Source organism: Triturus cristatus, chromosome 3_1 (genome assembly GCF_964204655.1).
Source record: "Triturus cristatus chromosome 3_1, aTriCri1.1, whole genome shotgun sequence".
NCBI lineage: Eukaryota > Metazoa > Chordata > Amphibia > Caudata > Salamandridae > Triturus > Triturus cristatus.
The window spans coordinates 812,542,848-812,557,321 of record NC_140583.1 but is presented as its reverse complement, the minus strand read 5'-3'; the positions used below and the strand labels follow the sequence as shown (position 1 = coordinate 812,557,321).

The following is a 14,474-nucleotide window of genomic DNA, read 5'->3' as shown; positions in this document are numbered from 1 at the left end:
GGGACAGGGGGGAGTCAGCCTATAGGGTTGATCGCAAGGCTATGGCTGACCGGGATATCCTTCCATCCTATATGACAGCAGGACGGTGGGCGCACTTCAGAGTCACACTAAGGCAGCAGTTAAGGCCTGACATGAATCGAACAGACATCTGGGGTGGGAGGGCAAACTGACCGCCATGACTCCACTGTGGGACAGAGAATACCTATGGGAGGTAAAGAAATTGAGGGGCCACATTAGATGGGGTTTGATAGGCAGTGACAGACTGGGGGATGTCTGGTGGGGCAGTCCTATCCTTTGAGGACCTACAAGCGAAGTACAACATGGGAGATGGGGAGAAATTCAGATATTTACAACTGAGGCATGCACTACGGTGTCATCTGCCGAAGGGGGAATAGCTATCGGAATCCTCACCCATGGAGAACAAGTTGCTACTGGATCCAATGCCGGTTATAGCAGTCTCCTTGGTTTACCGGAAAATTATGAATAAGGATCTACTTCCCTCACTATGGGAGGCCTGGGTGGGTGACAGAGGATGGCTGGGTGGATTCCATCCAGGGCTCCAGTGAAATAGCCATAGGACATGTTTCCGTCTTCTACAACTGCGCATACTACATAGATCCTACAACTCCAGATCAGTGTTACACTGCATGGGACGATATGACTCTGCCCTCTGCGCCAGAGGCTGTGGCGCGATCGGCACCTTCTTCCATACACTTTGGAAATGCCATGAGATTCAATACAGGGAGGTCACAACTGTCTTGGCGGCCGTTATGGGCGTGGGGTTTCCATTGGAGGAAAGATGACTGGTACTGGGCATTTCCAGGGAGGAGGCGTGGCACAGGTACCCTAAATTGTGGCTGACATTGGCAGCTGGAGTGGCTAAACAAAATATTGCCAAAGCATGGGGAGGCAAGCAGACCACCGCTTATCCAGGTCTGGAAGGACAACCTAGACTGGTGCAAACTGGCAGAGTGTGAGGCTGCCCCCGTAAGTATGAGAAGGTGTGGGGTAGCTGGGTCCAATACAGGAAGATCTGAGGTAGACAAGGGGTAGAGCTAGAGGGAGTGTTAGGGGACATCCGTGGCTGGACTGTCTTTCGTAGAACATTCTTCCTATGGAAATGTATGTGAAATATACATGATACGAGCATTGTTGGAAACTAATGTGGTTTGTACTTTCCAATATTGACTCGCTATATCCTGGGGGGAGTCTATTATTGTCCCAATTTATAAAAAAGGAAGCAGGTCTGATGCAAAGAATTATCGTCCGGTTTCTCTATTGGACTCATCTATAAAGGTTATGAGTAGAGTTATGCTTGTAAGATTGGAGGAATGGGTGGAACAGGATTGCATTCTGGCAGACAGTCAGTATGGATTTAGGAAAGGCAGGGGTACGCTTGATCAATGGGTCAATTTAGAATTGTTGATCGGGAAGTACACTGATGCAAAACCAGGCCTTATGTACCTTTGCTTCGCAGACTTAAGTAGCGCTTTCGACATGGTGGACCACTCGATTTTGTGGCCAACCTTGTGGAAATGGGAGCACCAGAGGGTATAATATTCTTTCTTGCCAGGATGTACGACAAATTAAAAACCTGTGTGCGTTTCGGGAGTAAGGGAGAATGTACCCCAAATTTTAGTGTCAAACGTGGTATAAGGCAGGGTTGTGTTTTAGCTCCTCTTTTATTTATTTTATTTATTAATGGAATTGATGCTATTTTAAAGGAAGTTAACGCAGATGCTCCCATGATCAATGGCGTTTCAGTGCCGGTGTTATTATACGCCGATGACGCTGTTTTGTTATCTAGAACTTCCGTGGGACTGCAGCGGTTGATGGATAGTTTTGCGTCCTTTATTAAAGATAAGAAACTAGTTATTAACAAAGGAAAAACGCACATCATGATCTGTGGTTCAAAGAATCCAAAACATACTATTAAAGGGAACTTTATTGATAATGTAAAGGTGCAACAAGTGGATACATTTTGCTACCTAGGTATTACCTTTTCTTGTGATAAGAAGTGGATTTATGAATTTAATAATATACGCAATAAAATGGCTAGAAATGGCCACGGCATCTTCAGATTTGCAGCAAAATTGGGGACCGTAGAACCGGGGACATGCTTAAAATTTTTCAGGCCAGATGTGTAACTATTGCACTGTATAGGGCAGGAATTTGGGGTTACTGTTGTGCCCACAATTTGCAGCTGGAAGAAAATATTTTTCTTAAAAAACTTCTATGCTTGCCTACCTCGGCCTCTAATGTTATGAGTCACCAGGAATTATCTGTTAACTACCTACTCAACTTCTTATCCCTTAGGCCTTTGATGACCTGGCGGTCAATCTGGCTGAAGGATGAGAAGTCCTTTACTAGGTCTATTATCCAGGATTGTTTGCGATTAGACAAATTTGTAGCAATACCCTGGATTAAATACATTATTGTATGTTTTTCAGATATTTTTTACCTGAATATTGTAAAAGACCCCAAAGCAGTTCTATCGATCCCCAAAACTGAGCTGAAAAGGGCTTTTCTGGATTTTGCAGAGAGAAAGAGGGCAGTTGCTGCCGAAACTCTGTCCACTGTTATATTTTACAATAGGTACTTATCTACGGAAGGATTCCCTGTCTATCTAACCTTGGTTACAAGGCCCTCGCATAAATTTGTGTTAACAAGACTCAGATTTGGAATGGTACACCATTTGGTGGCCCATCCGATAGTGAAAAAACATCCATCTGGGCCTTGTAGATGTGATGGGACTTCCACACAAAGCACACTGCACTTTATCTTGTTCTGTAAACTGTACTCTAATTTTCGTATTGCTTTCCTTAAACCAATGTTTGTTAAATATGGAACACGTACAGTTGAGCACGCAATGAAATTAATATTTAATTTGCAATCTGCGGACATTTGTTTTTATACTGCAACTTTTTTAAACAAATGCATCAATTCCAGGAAAAGTATGTGTTTTTTAACAAAGTGTGTAATTGTGTTTTTGCATTTTAACCAGTTTTAATTAATTTATTGTGATTCTTAATGTATTGTCAATGTTTACTGTAACTTTCCCTCTGTATTTTTACGATGTCTGTCTCTTGTGCTTTTATGGTCATTAATTTGTACCGAATAAAGCTTAATTGAATTGACTCACTATATGTACCTTTCATTCTACACGTATTGTATACTGAGCAACTGTTCACTAAAAAGATTAATACATTTTAAAAAACGAGCTCAATTTGACTAAACAAACAGCCAAGAAGTGAGCATGACAAAAGCTAGTGTGAACTGACTCCCTGAATGATTTTGTCCTACAACTTCTCTTTTAAAGTTAAACTAATCCAATAATTACATTTGACCATTGTTGGGGCAGAATGTAATATAGCCTTATAGTCCGTTCCGGAGGGCTATACCGGTTGCAAAAAGGCCCTCAACACATGTGGCTTGAGCCTATAACGAGGAACGGGTCTTCAACAACCGGCAAAGCCAGAGACAGAATGGCTATAAGGTTATTAGAACATTCCACCCACTGAGGGTAGAATGTTCTTAATTAACAAGCATTGGCATAGCCAATAGGTCTCGCCTTTGGGACCTTATAAGTGTTTAACCATGCAACAGTTAACGTTGTTGCACCAAGGATATTGTGCTGCATAACTAAAAACTTATAAGGTCCCAAAAGCGTGACCTATTGGCTATGCCAATGCTTGTTTTTTATCGTAGTGCACTGAGACAGGGAGTGAAGGGGCGTGGGATCAGGAGGGAGAGAGGCAGACTGGCCTGGGAAGGAAGATGTGACAGAGAGGGAGAGAGGAGTAACTGGAGGGAAGGGGCGGGATGAAGAGGGAGAGAGACGAAGAGTAGGAGGGAAGAAGTTGTCATGAGGAAGAAAGGATTCTACTGAGGGCAGGGAGCGGGCTAAGGCGAAAGAGGTGAGGGGACAGGATGCCACTAACGGGAAGGAGGGCGGGCTGAAGAGGGAGAGATACTGTGAATGAGAGGAAAGGAGTAAGGAGGAAGAGCGCCAATGGTGGGAAGGGAATTAATATAAAGCATGAGGAGAGCATGGGGAGAGAGAGGAAATATATGGGGCTGGGAAAGCAACAGGCGGGTTGAGGAAGATAGGACTCAGGAGGCAGGGCCAGGAAGGAACGAGGGGTGGGCAATGAAGGGTGAATTAAAAGACATTTTGAGGCAGGGGGGTCAGTGAGAGATGCGCGAGACAGACTGGGCAGCACATCTCAGTGCTCGGCTGCGCGTGAAGTCATTAGCTTTCTATTGATCGTCAACGCCGTCAATGGTATAATCTTTGTCAGCACCGGGCGCCTAACCACTGCAGTAAAGAGGGCTTTGACTTGTCCTTACTGTCATTTGATGTTACTTTACAAAGTTAGGGATCTTTTCAAATACCTCTAATAGGGTTCCTTGATTTATCACCTCCTCCTATGATGTCTTACTCTTTAAAGGTCGAAGCCAAATAGTATTATAATATTCCTTAGCAATCACATTACTTTTTGTGCCACCACCATCCTATCTTCTCTCCAGTCTGAGTTAACAGGACGGTATACTAGGAGTTATGGGACTGAGATAGATTTCAATTAACTTTGTATTTTTTTGATCTGGGGTATCCCCAACATGGATATTTTCTACATGAAATAAACTTTTGTTCTTTTAGCATTATCTTCCAGTTTTTTTTCTCAGTTTTCTTTAACTGATGAAACTTCTGCTTTGAGCGTGGCATCTCAGATCTCAGCTCATAATGGAGATTTTACATCACTTCTTGCATCTGCCTGGGACAGGTTGGCATTATTTCCTTCCCTGTCTACTTTTAATCCTTTCCATTCAATGCTCATTGTTTCAACTTTCCTTTGCCAATTGTTGGCTTTTTCTGGGTTCTTGTGTGGATGCACCTAATCAGCCTACACAGTATGCTTGAAGCATAAGCATTCCCTTGGGAACGCATTTAGATCCCTTCATGTCTCCTAATTTTCTCAGCTGAATTGGGTGTGCCTAACATTTCCATGATACTATGCAATTGGTCCATAGGATGTATTCACTCCTTCAAGGTTTTACTTCCGGTCTCTAAAATCAGCAGAAGTACATAATAAATGACTATCTATGCATGCAAATTATACTGATACTTTCTACCGTCTTGCTTTCTGGAATTGCATGCTGTCTCAAAATCAACCTCAATATTTCTAAATCTGGCATGAAAACGGATCTTTGCTGAAAATTTCTGATTATCACCTCTCCTCTTCTTTCAAATGACCCTCCCTTCTCTTCCCTCTTCTGCATGCCTCCTCTCTCTGAGCACAACCTCCTTAATGTCACATGAATGTTTGACTTAGTCTCTATGATTGTATTTCTGAAAGCTGCCCACAACTCATCTTAAAGATCACAACCTCTTCTTCGTTATTGCACTGGACTGACCACTAACCTTGGGTTCTGGAGCAATGTGCTGCCCATCGTCAAGCATTCCAACGCCTCATCAGGTGTAGTAAGTGTGAGAAGTTGGCCTGATGTATGATGTCACTAGTTCTAGTGAACACCTTATATCAGTCCAAACAACCCTTATGGTGATTGGTTGTAAAGTCAACCTTATAGACCAGCCATCCTAGTGGTAGCATGGACAAGAGCAGTCTTAGGCTAAACTCTGAATGGCATGTGAAGCCAGCTGTTATACCATATGTAATCCCTTGAATACCAAATGAAAGGACACCACAACAGATATATATATAAAATAAAGTGTATTTATTCTAGTCAAACCCTCAGCACTCTTTATGAGATTCGAGGTAAGTACAACACAGTCTTATTCAAGCATACATTAAGTCACACAGGTAAGTAATACAGTTAGGCCCTAGGGGCCACGCAAACCATATACTAAGTAAGTGGTATAAGGACCACTGTCACGGAAATAGGATAGGCCTAGGGAATCGCTGGGGCTACACTATACTACCCAAGGTTAGGAAGTGGGAGGCCCACGGGATTCAGGTGCAGAGTGGAAACACTCACGCGTAATGCGTATAATCGATAGAAATAGTACAGTTTAGAATTACTAAGATTTAGGACACTTCTGGAGTAGCTAGGAAGTCGAGACTTGAGAACTAGACACTAGGATAGTCAATACCCTGATGAGCACCGGAGTACCCAAGTTACCTAGCCCACAGGCTGCGGGTGCATAGGTGTGAACTTGCGTCGGGTTTCGTCGTCGACTCCTGTGGATGCCTGAAGGAAAGATGCTGACAGGCAGTCAGTGAAGAGTGTCCGGTGGATCCCAAGGCCGGGATCAAGAAGGAAGGATACCTGCAAGCAGAAGGGACAGATTCTGGGTCACTAGCCAGTGACCACGTGGAACCAGGAAGGAACCAGGCGATGTCGGGAGATTGCAGGTGAAGAGGTGAAGCTTGTCGCAGCAGCCACGGGTACCAGGAGACGTCGAGGAAGACCAGGACCAGGAGGCGAGCTGTCCCACGAGGGCTCTTGCTGTCGGCGGCGTCGAAGTCGAACTAGGACTCACCAAGCCTTGGCAAGCGGAACCCACGAAGAATGGAGGACTTGCTTCTGGTGCAGACCAGGAAGGTCTGGGGTGCTTCTCGTTTACAGAGGAGCAGGAGCCAGTCTGGAGGAGCCAAACCAGCAGTGGAAAATTGAAGGTGTGTCGTCGCAAAGGTTGCTAGCCAACGGGCAAGCAACCGGACAGACGCGGCAAGCAGGAAAATGCAGAAGGGCCCCAAGCAGGACTCGTGGAGTGTGGGGGGCTGATCTTCGGTGCAGATGGTGCTTGGGGTTGGGGCTTCTCAATCCCCGGTGCACAACCTCGAGGATGCCTCAGAAGCTGCGCTGAAAGATACTCGCCACTTTTCCCGGGTAGCCGGTCCCACGTCTCTCGTCGCCTCCACGGATCTCAGCTCAGCTGTGGATGTGGATCAGAGTCGGAGAAGTCTGGAAGTCAAGGCTCTGGTCGGGCTCTGCAGTCGGTCCCTCGTAGAACTTCAGCAAAGCAAAGGGTAAGTCTCTTGATGGTGCCTGTTCGCACAGGGTGGCCACTCCTTGGCCACAAGGGAGATTCTTCAGTCTTCTTCTTTCGTCGAATGTCGAAGGTCCAGAGTTTCTGTTCAAGTTGCAGGTTCAGGATTATCTAATCTCCTGGGGCCCAGCTACCACACTTATACTAATCTAGGGGGCTGGGTTGCCTGCTAGGTCACGCCTTATGGGTGGGACCTGGGAGGAGGGTGGTTACACCCCCTTCCCTTTGTCCAGTTTCGCGCCAGGACTGGGGCTGGAGTGCCACAGCACCGGTTTGAACTGGACTATGCATGGGACACCTTGTGTGCCCCAGGCAGTGTCTCGTTTCTTTCATCCCTCCCTGCCCCAATACACTAAGGCCTGTCTGGGGTGGTGCTCGCACCTCCCAAGGCAGGAAACCTATTGTCCAAGCCTCCCGTGCCGGGATCACTCCCAGCAGCAGGAGGTCAGACTTGTGTCGTGGCAGCAGCATCCATTTTGTGATGCTGGGGCTCTGGTTAACTTTAACCGGGTAAGTAGGTTTCAAAATGTCTTCTCCCTCTAGAAGGGAGGGATAATATCCTCATCACCGGAAATGGGATGGGGGTATTATTCCAAAGTGTTAGACACCTTACACAACATGTTTTGATAAAGCCAAACCATAGTTACCATAACCGTTTAAGATTATAAGGCACTTTAAGAGTATATGGTAGGCTATATCATAGAACAGCTATAAGGACATGGTTCCGAAAGCTGCAGACAGGCTCAGCTCATGCTAGAGCACTATCTCACATGTTACCAAGCACTCTGCCTCCAGGATTGTTAAGGCCTGCCATAGGAGTGGCTGATAGGTACACATGTGTCTATATATAAGGTAGGTATAGGAATACTACACCTAAGCAAGGGGTGATTACACGACCTTGCCCCAGCTGAGTGATCAGCCAGTTGTGTCATAATGGAATGCCAGGCCAGGGGTGGCATAATACATGCTGCAGCCCCTGGTAGGCCTAGGGTACACCTATGCCCTGGGTACCTAAGGTACACTGTACAGGGGCCAATAAGGTGATCCTATCCAATTAGGTTATGCACCTAAAGTACATAGTATTAATTTAGAGAGAGAACAGCAGGGCTGTGGGTCTGATTAGCAGGCCCACAGCCACATCTAAGTCGAAAACCAGTAAAGCAAAAGCAAAAAGTGGGGGTGAACATAGAAAGCAGACCCTACTCTCCTACAGTAAGCGCTATATAAATGCGATTACAATTACAAAATAACTCACAATGTTGTTTTCATAAAAAATAGAATTTCCATAATAGAATTAAAGGGCTCAGACTCGACCCCAAACTGGTTTTCAGATAATATATCACCGAGGACACTGGAATTATGCAATTATGCTATGTTTTTCGCATACTTACGGAGCTGCCAAACTTGCTCCATAATTTGCTGCATATTTTGTAGGTTTTAACAAAACAAAAAATCTATCTCCAATTGATCAAAAGTTACTAAAATGTTTCACACACCTCTCGCATTACAGTGGCAGGCCATTTGAAAGAATATAACTGGTCTGCTTATCGTTGCTGATTGCTGTATTTGGGTGTTAAACTGAAGTTGCCTTTTCCTGATATATAATTAACTCAACTGTGTCACATATAATTCAGTGCTGCCCTGCAGCATAATTCCAGAAGGACTGGTTATCACCTTAGTCTTCTATGGAACTGAAATCCTAGAAACCCTTAACGCTCCATTGAATCTAAGTCTCAATGCATAAAAATGCTCACCTCACAACTATTTAAAAACAAAACGATAATTTAAGTAGTATAATAATGCTGAGTGTTATTAAGTGTATGAAAGCAGTTGTCGTCTGGATTTAATTACTGACTGCATAAGCCCTGTCAGTCACGATAGTGCCACCGAATGGATTACTTTCCTCTTCCTTAGCTATAATGAAAACCTCAGATAGTGGATTGGAGTTACTCGTTTGTGTCTCCATAGTTTTGTAAGTTTGTCTGATAAAAGCCCGGACTCGTCATACAGCGGAGGCCTCCAGCAATTTACCTGATTGTTCTTCTGTTTTGTCAACATTAGAATAGGGTTTCCCTCATTTCTCCCCCGTAATCCCCGCCAAACATTCGCGCCTTTTAATAGAGCTAATAAATCTACATTTCCTTGATTCAAACATGGTTATTTCCTTTAGTACCCAATAAAATGATTAATATTATGTGAAAGACAGAAATAAATATATTAATAAAATCCCCTCTAAATCCTTCGATGATGGGCGTCAGATAGAGCGGTCGTACCACCAGGCCCTTGCCCCGATTACGGCATGTTTAGTGCCATCGTCCAGCAGTCCGCCCTCTTGTGGTCATTAGCAGGAGAGTCAATGTGCTGACAGAGACAGATAAATGAGATTTTCGAGTTTGGAATAGATAGGTGCGGAAAAATTAAGGAGAGAGTGAGAGTAACCCAACATGCAAAAACGTTTGAGGCAGAGACTTCACGGGAGGAGGTATGCAGACATACATCAACTGTAGGAAACATTGTGTAATTCTAGAAAAATACACAAATCATGTATGTATTTTCCAGGCAACAATGTCCACTTATGGCAAATGTATTTGTGCTTGAATGCGTGCGTATTTTGTGTATTTGTATATGTGTATGTTTGAGGGCATGTTCGAATGTTTTGCGCGCCTCTTTACATTCATGTGTGTGTGCAGTACGTGTTGCGCAGTCGCTTATGTTTCTGTGCAACAACATGGACAGGCTTGGGTTAGAGGGAAGCGGGAGGTAATGTAGAATTCGAAACAGGCAAATTAGTAGAGGGACCGTGGATGCACATACTTAGGGGGGCGACCAACAGGCGGGAGAAAAGGAGGCGGCCCAGTGTGAGGGAGAGAGGCCATGGAGTGATAAAAAGAATGAGGAGGGTCAGTATGAGGGAGTGGGAGCCAGGGAGTGATGAAGAGAATGAGGAGGGTGTGAGGAAGAGAGGCCATGGAGTGATGAAGAGAATGAGGAGGGTCGGTATGAGGGAGAGAAGCCAGGGAGTGAGGAAGAGAATGAAGACTGGCGGCGGTGAGCAAGACCTGTTTACAAAAGAAAAACAATTTTGTGCCATGAGGCAACTTGGTTGTGAGCACTAAAGCTTTTCTAACAAAAAATAAGGTAGCATAGGACACTGTAGGCATAGCACAGGTTGGGGAAGAAAGGCATCCCAAGAGCAGGGGGGGAAGAGTACAGTAGAGAAAAATATCTGCACCCTGTGCTTCTGCGTGCCCCCCATCACCCACTGCAGGATGTCTTGGGTTTCCAGAAAACGGCATTAGCCGCTCGGGAAACCGGAGAGAGGGCTTCATTTTCCTAATGGGCTGGAAATGCAGCCAATCGTGGTGACCGGAGAGCCGCCTGTGGACTGAGCCTGTAACCGATACCTCCAAGTCTACCCATGGTACAGGAAGGGAGCCAGTAGTCACTGCTGAGAGAGACACGGGCTGGGAGGCAGCATCGGGGCAGGGCTGCCGAGCCTGTGAGTCAGCCCTCCTCAGCGGCAGGAGCCAAGCTGTGCTCTTGGTTCTCTTACTTACTACCGGCGTGCCCACTTCTGAGGCCCCACCCGAGGCCAGGCGGCACCTAGGGCCCGCTTTTGCGACAGTGCGTCGAAGCTGGGTTGCCGCACTTACTGACTGAGGCTATACCTCCTGCACGGCACCTGTCCCGGGTGTGCGGCCATGAAGGGCCTTGTCGTAGAAAAACTTAGGTATCCACTCTCAAGAGACATTGGAGGGCCTCCTCCTTAATAATGACAAGCGCGGCTGCGAAATTTAAAGCGACACGCACTCTTGTGGAGGTTGGGTGGAGGGGACGTGCATGAAACCTGACCCAAAACAGATGGCCCCTGCGCGCCGCTGCTGGCTCCCGAGAGCAAAACACTCGGGGGGGGGGGGGAGGGGGGGCAACATTTACCAAGAATCTGGGACATCCACACGCCTTTGGCCAATTGCGTACTAAAGCCAGACGCAAAGGCCAATAGCGTGTGAGCACCACACGCACAAGCTTCTACTAAAGCTGAAGTGATTCCAAGAGGGCGATTTCCTAGAGCAGCGCATGCACGCTGCCCTAGGCTCAACCTAAAAAGAGAGAAAGACAAAGACAAAAATTGGAAAGTTGGAGCTCCAGGCTTTTATCAACCATTATAAGCCCAGAGCTACTCCTTAGTCTTCAATTGAGCTCTCAACATTACAATGTTCTTATCACAATTAAAAAATGACCCAACAGGTTAAGAGGTTGGGTCTTAAATGTGATTATCAGGAGAAATGTTCAAAGTTTCAGTATTAGTATTCTGAAAGGTCATAGATAGGTTGCCTTGCTGGAGAATTGTTTTCATCTAAGAGGAGAAATTCACCTTTTGAAAGCTCAATAGCAAGTACATGTAATAGGATTACCTTGCACAATAAAAATATTAACGTGAATATCATATTTTTTTCATGTATGTAGAAATAGACGAAAGTCCTCCTAAAAGTGATCCTGTAAAAAATATAATTTTAAAGGCACTTATGCCTAACGGGAACTCCAGCTAAAAGCCTGTATGTACAAGGTCTCCAAAATTCGGTGCATACAGATGACACAAACAGAGTCAATGATTGCTATTAAACTTTCGGTTATGATGCAGAACTTGTTTGTATACATTGGGTGCACGTTTTCATTGGATTAGTCACAAGCCTTTATACATTTATATAGAAATGATAGGCTGATATCCAATTCTTCAAATTAATTTACAAAACAGATTGCTTAGGAAAGTGGTATTTGCAGACTTCTCATCACATTATCGTCCGAGGTTCTTACCTGTGTATCATCTGTTGCTGTATACTCGCATATTGCCATATATTCTTGAGGATACTCATGTTCGAAGGCCCTTACTTCCATTTCCTGGGACATGCCATCTTCCAAAACAGTGTTGTAGTCTGGCTGTAGGCCAGTGTCTTGGGGGACACCATCGTGCATCAGTGTCCCACTTTCCTGCAGCACATAATATCCTCGCTCATTGGCATCCCCTCCTTGCACCATGCCGCCTTTCATCTCTGCACCAGTTTCTCTATTTTCAGGGTCCATCTCCCGTGTCTCTTCCCTTCTGTTAATAAGAACCAGGAAAAGTAGCCAGTTAGGCTATCCTATTCATGTTAAGACACCAAGTTTGCTCTGCCACTTTCTGGCAAGCCCTCTTTCTATTCTTTAAGGTTTAGTGGAGACTCTCGTCCACTGATTTACAATTGTCTTTCCCAAAACAAACTACAGCGGGGTTGGAAAACTATTTCATTTGGTTTAAGTGCAATTCAAGGAACTCCCTTGCCTCCCAACCAGCCTTTAAATAAATATAGATGCCTAGACCAGACTCTCAAGCAAGTTTCGTAAACTTTACATGTGACTTCTGGTGTTTTCTTAATTTTGTGTAAGATTACACTTTAATCATAAACAAAAACACAGAAAAAAATTAATAGTCTCTAACCACTCGTTTGGAGTTTGTTTCTGTAAATTCTGTTGCATATTCAGTTACTGTGACTACTTTACCATTTGGTGCCGGGGTCAGAAAACTGCAAAATGTCCCATCATTTTGGTAGCTTTCGGATTCACGCAGGATTAAATCTGCTGATCCAGATATTGGTGATACCACAATGCATTTGGGATACAGGCTCTAGCTAAAATAAGTTTCCTCTGGAAAGATTTATCTAATGCGTTTCAAATGGTTGCCATCTACTTCTCTGGCAGGTGATAGGACCGAATATGTATCTAAAACAGAAACAAGCTGCAGTCTGATAGCTACACATTTTCCCTTTGCAGCGTCTTCTTTCATAGATTCGCGTGATGTACACAGTTAGCATATTATTTTCACTTCGAAGTGAGAATTGGTGTGGCGATAAAAACGAGATTTGAAATGTCTTTAACACTACCTGCCGCACCCAGTATCTAACGTGAATCTTCACAGCCTACTGTGTTGCGAATATAATAACAGGCGACTATATTGCAGCCTTAAAATTTCAAGGGCCAGTATCCTCAGGAAACGACAAGTCTATTTGGTATGTATTTCATTTAGGCGCAGGCTGTAATAGACTGCAGACGAACGCAACAGGTTGTGCATTCTGTAAAAGGGAATCATGCCCTAAAGATTCAGAGTTCTAGCTCCATTCTTAAAAGGACTTTATCTGGTAATGGATGCAGCCTTCCTCCTCATCAGGTCAGGTCGATCCGACAACTGGACAATAGGTTGTGAACGGACTAATGTGGGGGCTGTGTGTCTCCTCTCCCTCTCCCTTATCATACGGTGTAGAGTGAGTCGGTGGTGTGGCAAGTACCTCCTCAGCAGCCTACATCTGCTTTGGTGTAAAAATGCCCAAAGGTCTCTAGGATAGTCTTTTGAAACATACCTTTCGTTTAAGCAGAATCTACTTTCTAGTCACAGAATAGACATTAGAGCAATTGAATTCTGAGCGTTTTATTTTAACAGTTCTGTTTATTGTCATAAGCATGAAAATAAAAACAACAAAGTAAAAGAAAAATGAAATAAACAGTACACTGCAATGCAATGACTCAGTCCAATAGGGAGAATGATCCATTATTTCACTATTATCTAAGAGTTTTCCCCTGCTCCCTCCCCGCCCATCTAGCATTGGCCGTTGAAACAGGTTGATTAGCAGAGAATCTGCACTTGTCACAGAAATACATGTTGTTGCCTCTGTGTTCGTTCCACTTTTCCCATATTTTCACCCTTTCTGGGGGCACCCCCTCCCTTCATACACCATTTTTTCTGCAATCATGCACCAGTCCATATAGTTTTTCCAGTCTCTTAATTGTGGCGACTGCTCTCCTCCCCATAGACGTGCAATGTTGCGTTTGACCATCAGTCCTCATGTGATCCAGATTTCTTCTATGCAGGTTAGATCCGACGTATCCCAGATATTAATGAGGCACCACTTGGCAGTAGGCTCCAAGTTACAACCACAAATATCATTTACACACTCGACCACATCAGTCCAATACGTTTGCAGTATGGGGCGACCCCATATGATACGAGAAAATGTGCCTACCTACCCACAGTGCCTACAACAGCGTCAGTCTATGGCTCTGCCCACTTTACTAGGGTAGTGCAGGGGTAATACTTCAAGTTGTACTAAACGGAATCTGCTTCTTATGGCCACCTCTCTGGAGAATGTCAAGGCCTCTGGCCATTATCGTCTTCAAGACTCTAAACATCCCGCTCCCATTGTGTCCTTAAGTGTAGCAGGGTTTCAGGCAAATTGTTATTTTTTTTATAAGTAAGCAAAAACTGCCTTAAAGGGCATGTGGACATCATGTAGCCGGTCTTTTAGTGGGGAAGCCTTGGGAAGTGCCATACCTGCTGGCAGCACCTTCTGTAAAGCATGTCGTATCAGTAGGAAGTGGTAAGTTTCAGTTGGTGCTAGCTTATATTTGCTTTGTTAGCCTGTCAAAGGGGTAA

The 14,474-nt window shown here is 44.7% G+C and overlaps 1 protein-coding gene across 1 annotated transcript in view; it reads right to left on the bottom strand.

The window, feature by feature from the left end:
* Nucleotides 1–14,474, bottom strand: part of PRMT2 (protein arginine methyltransferase 2) — a 453,544-nt gene that overhangs the window by 339,580 nt on the left and 99,490 nt on the right. Inside the window, exon 2 of the mRNA XM_085646208.1 lies at nt 11,828–12,113. Coding sequence (XP_085502334.1) covers nt 11,828–12,094 — 267 coding nt within the window. The 5' untranslated portion in view covers nt 12,095–12,113. The remainder of the gene's footprint in view (nt 1–11,827; nt 12,114–14,474) is intronic.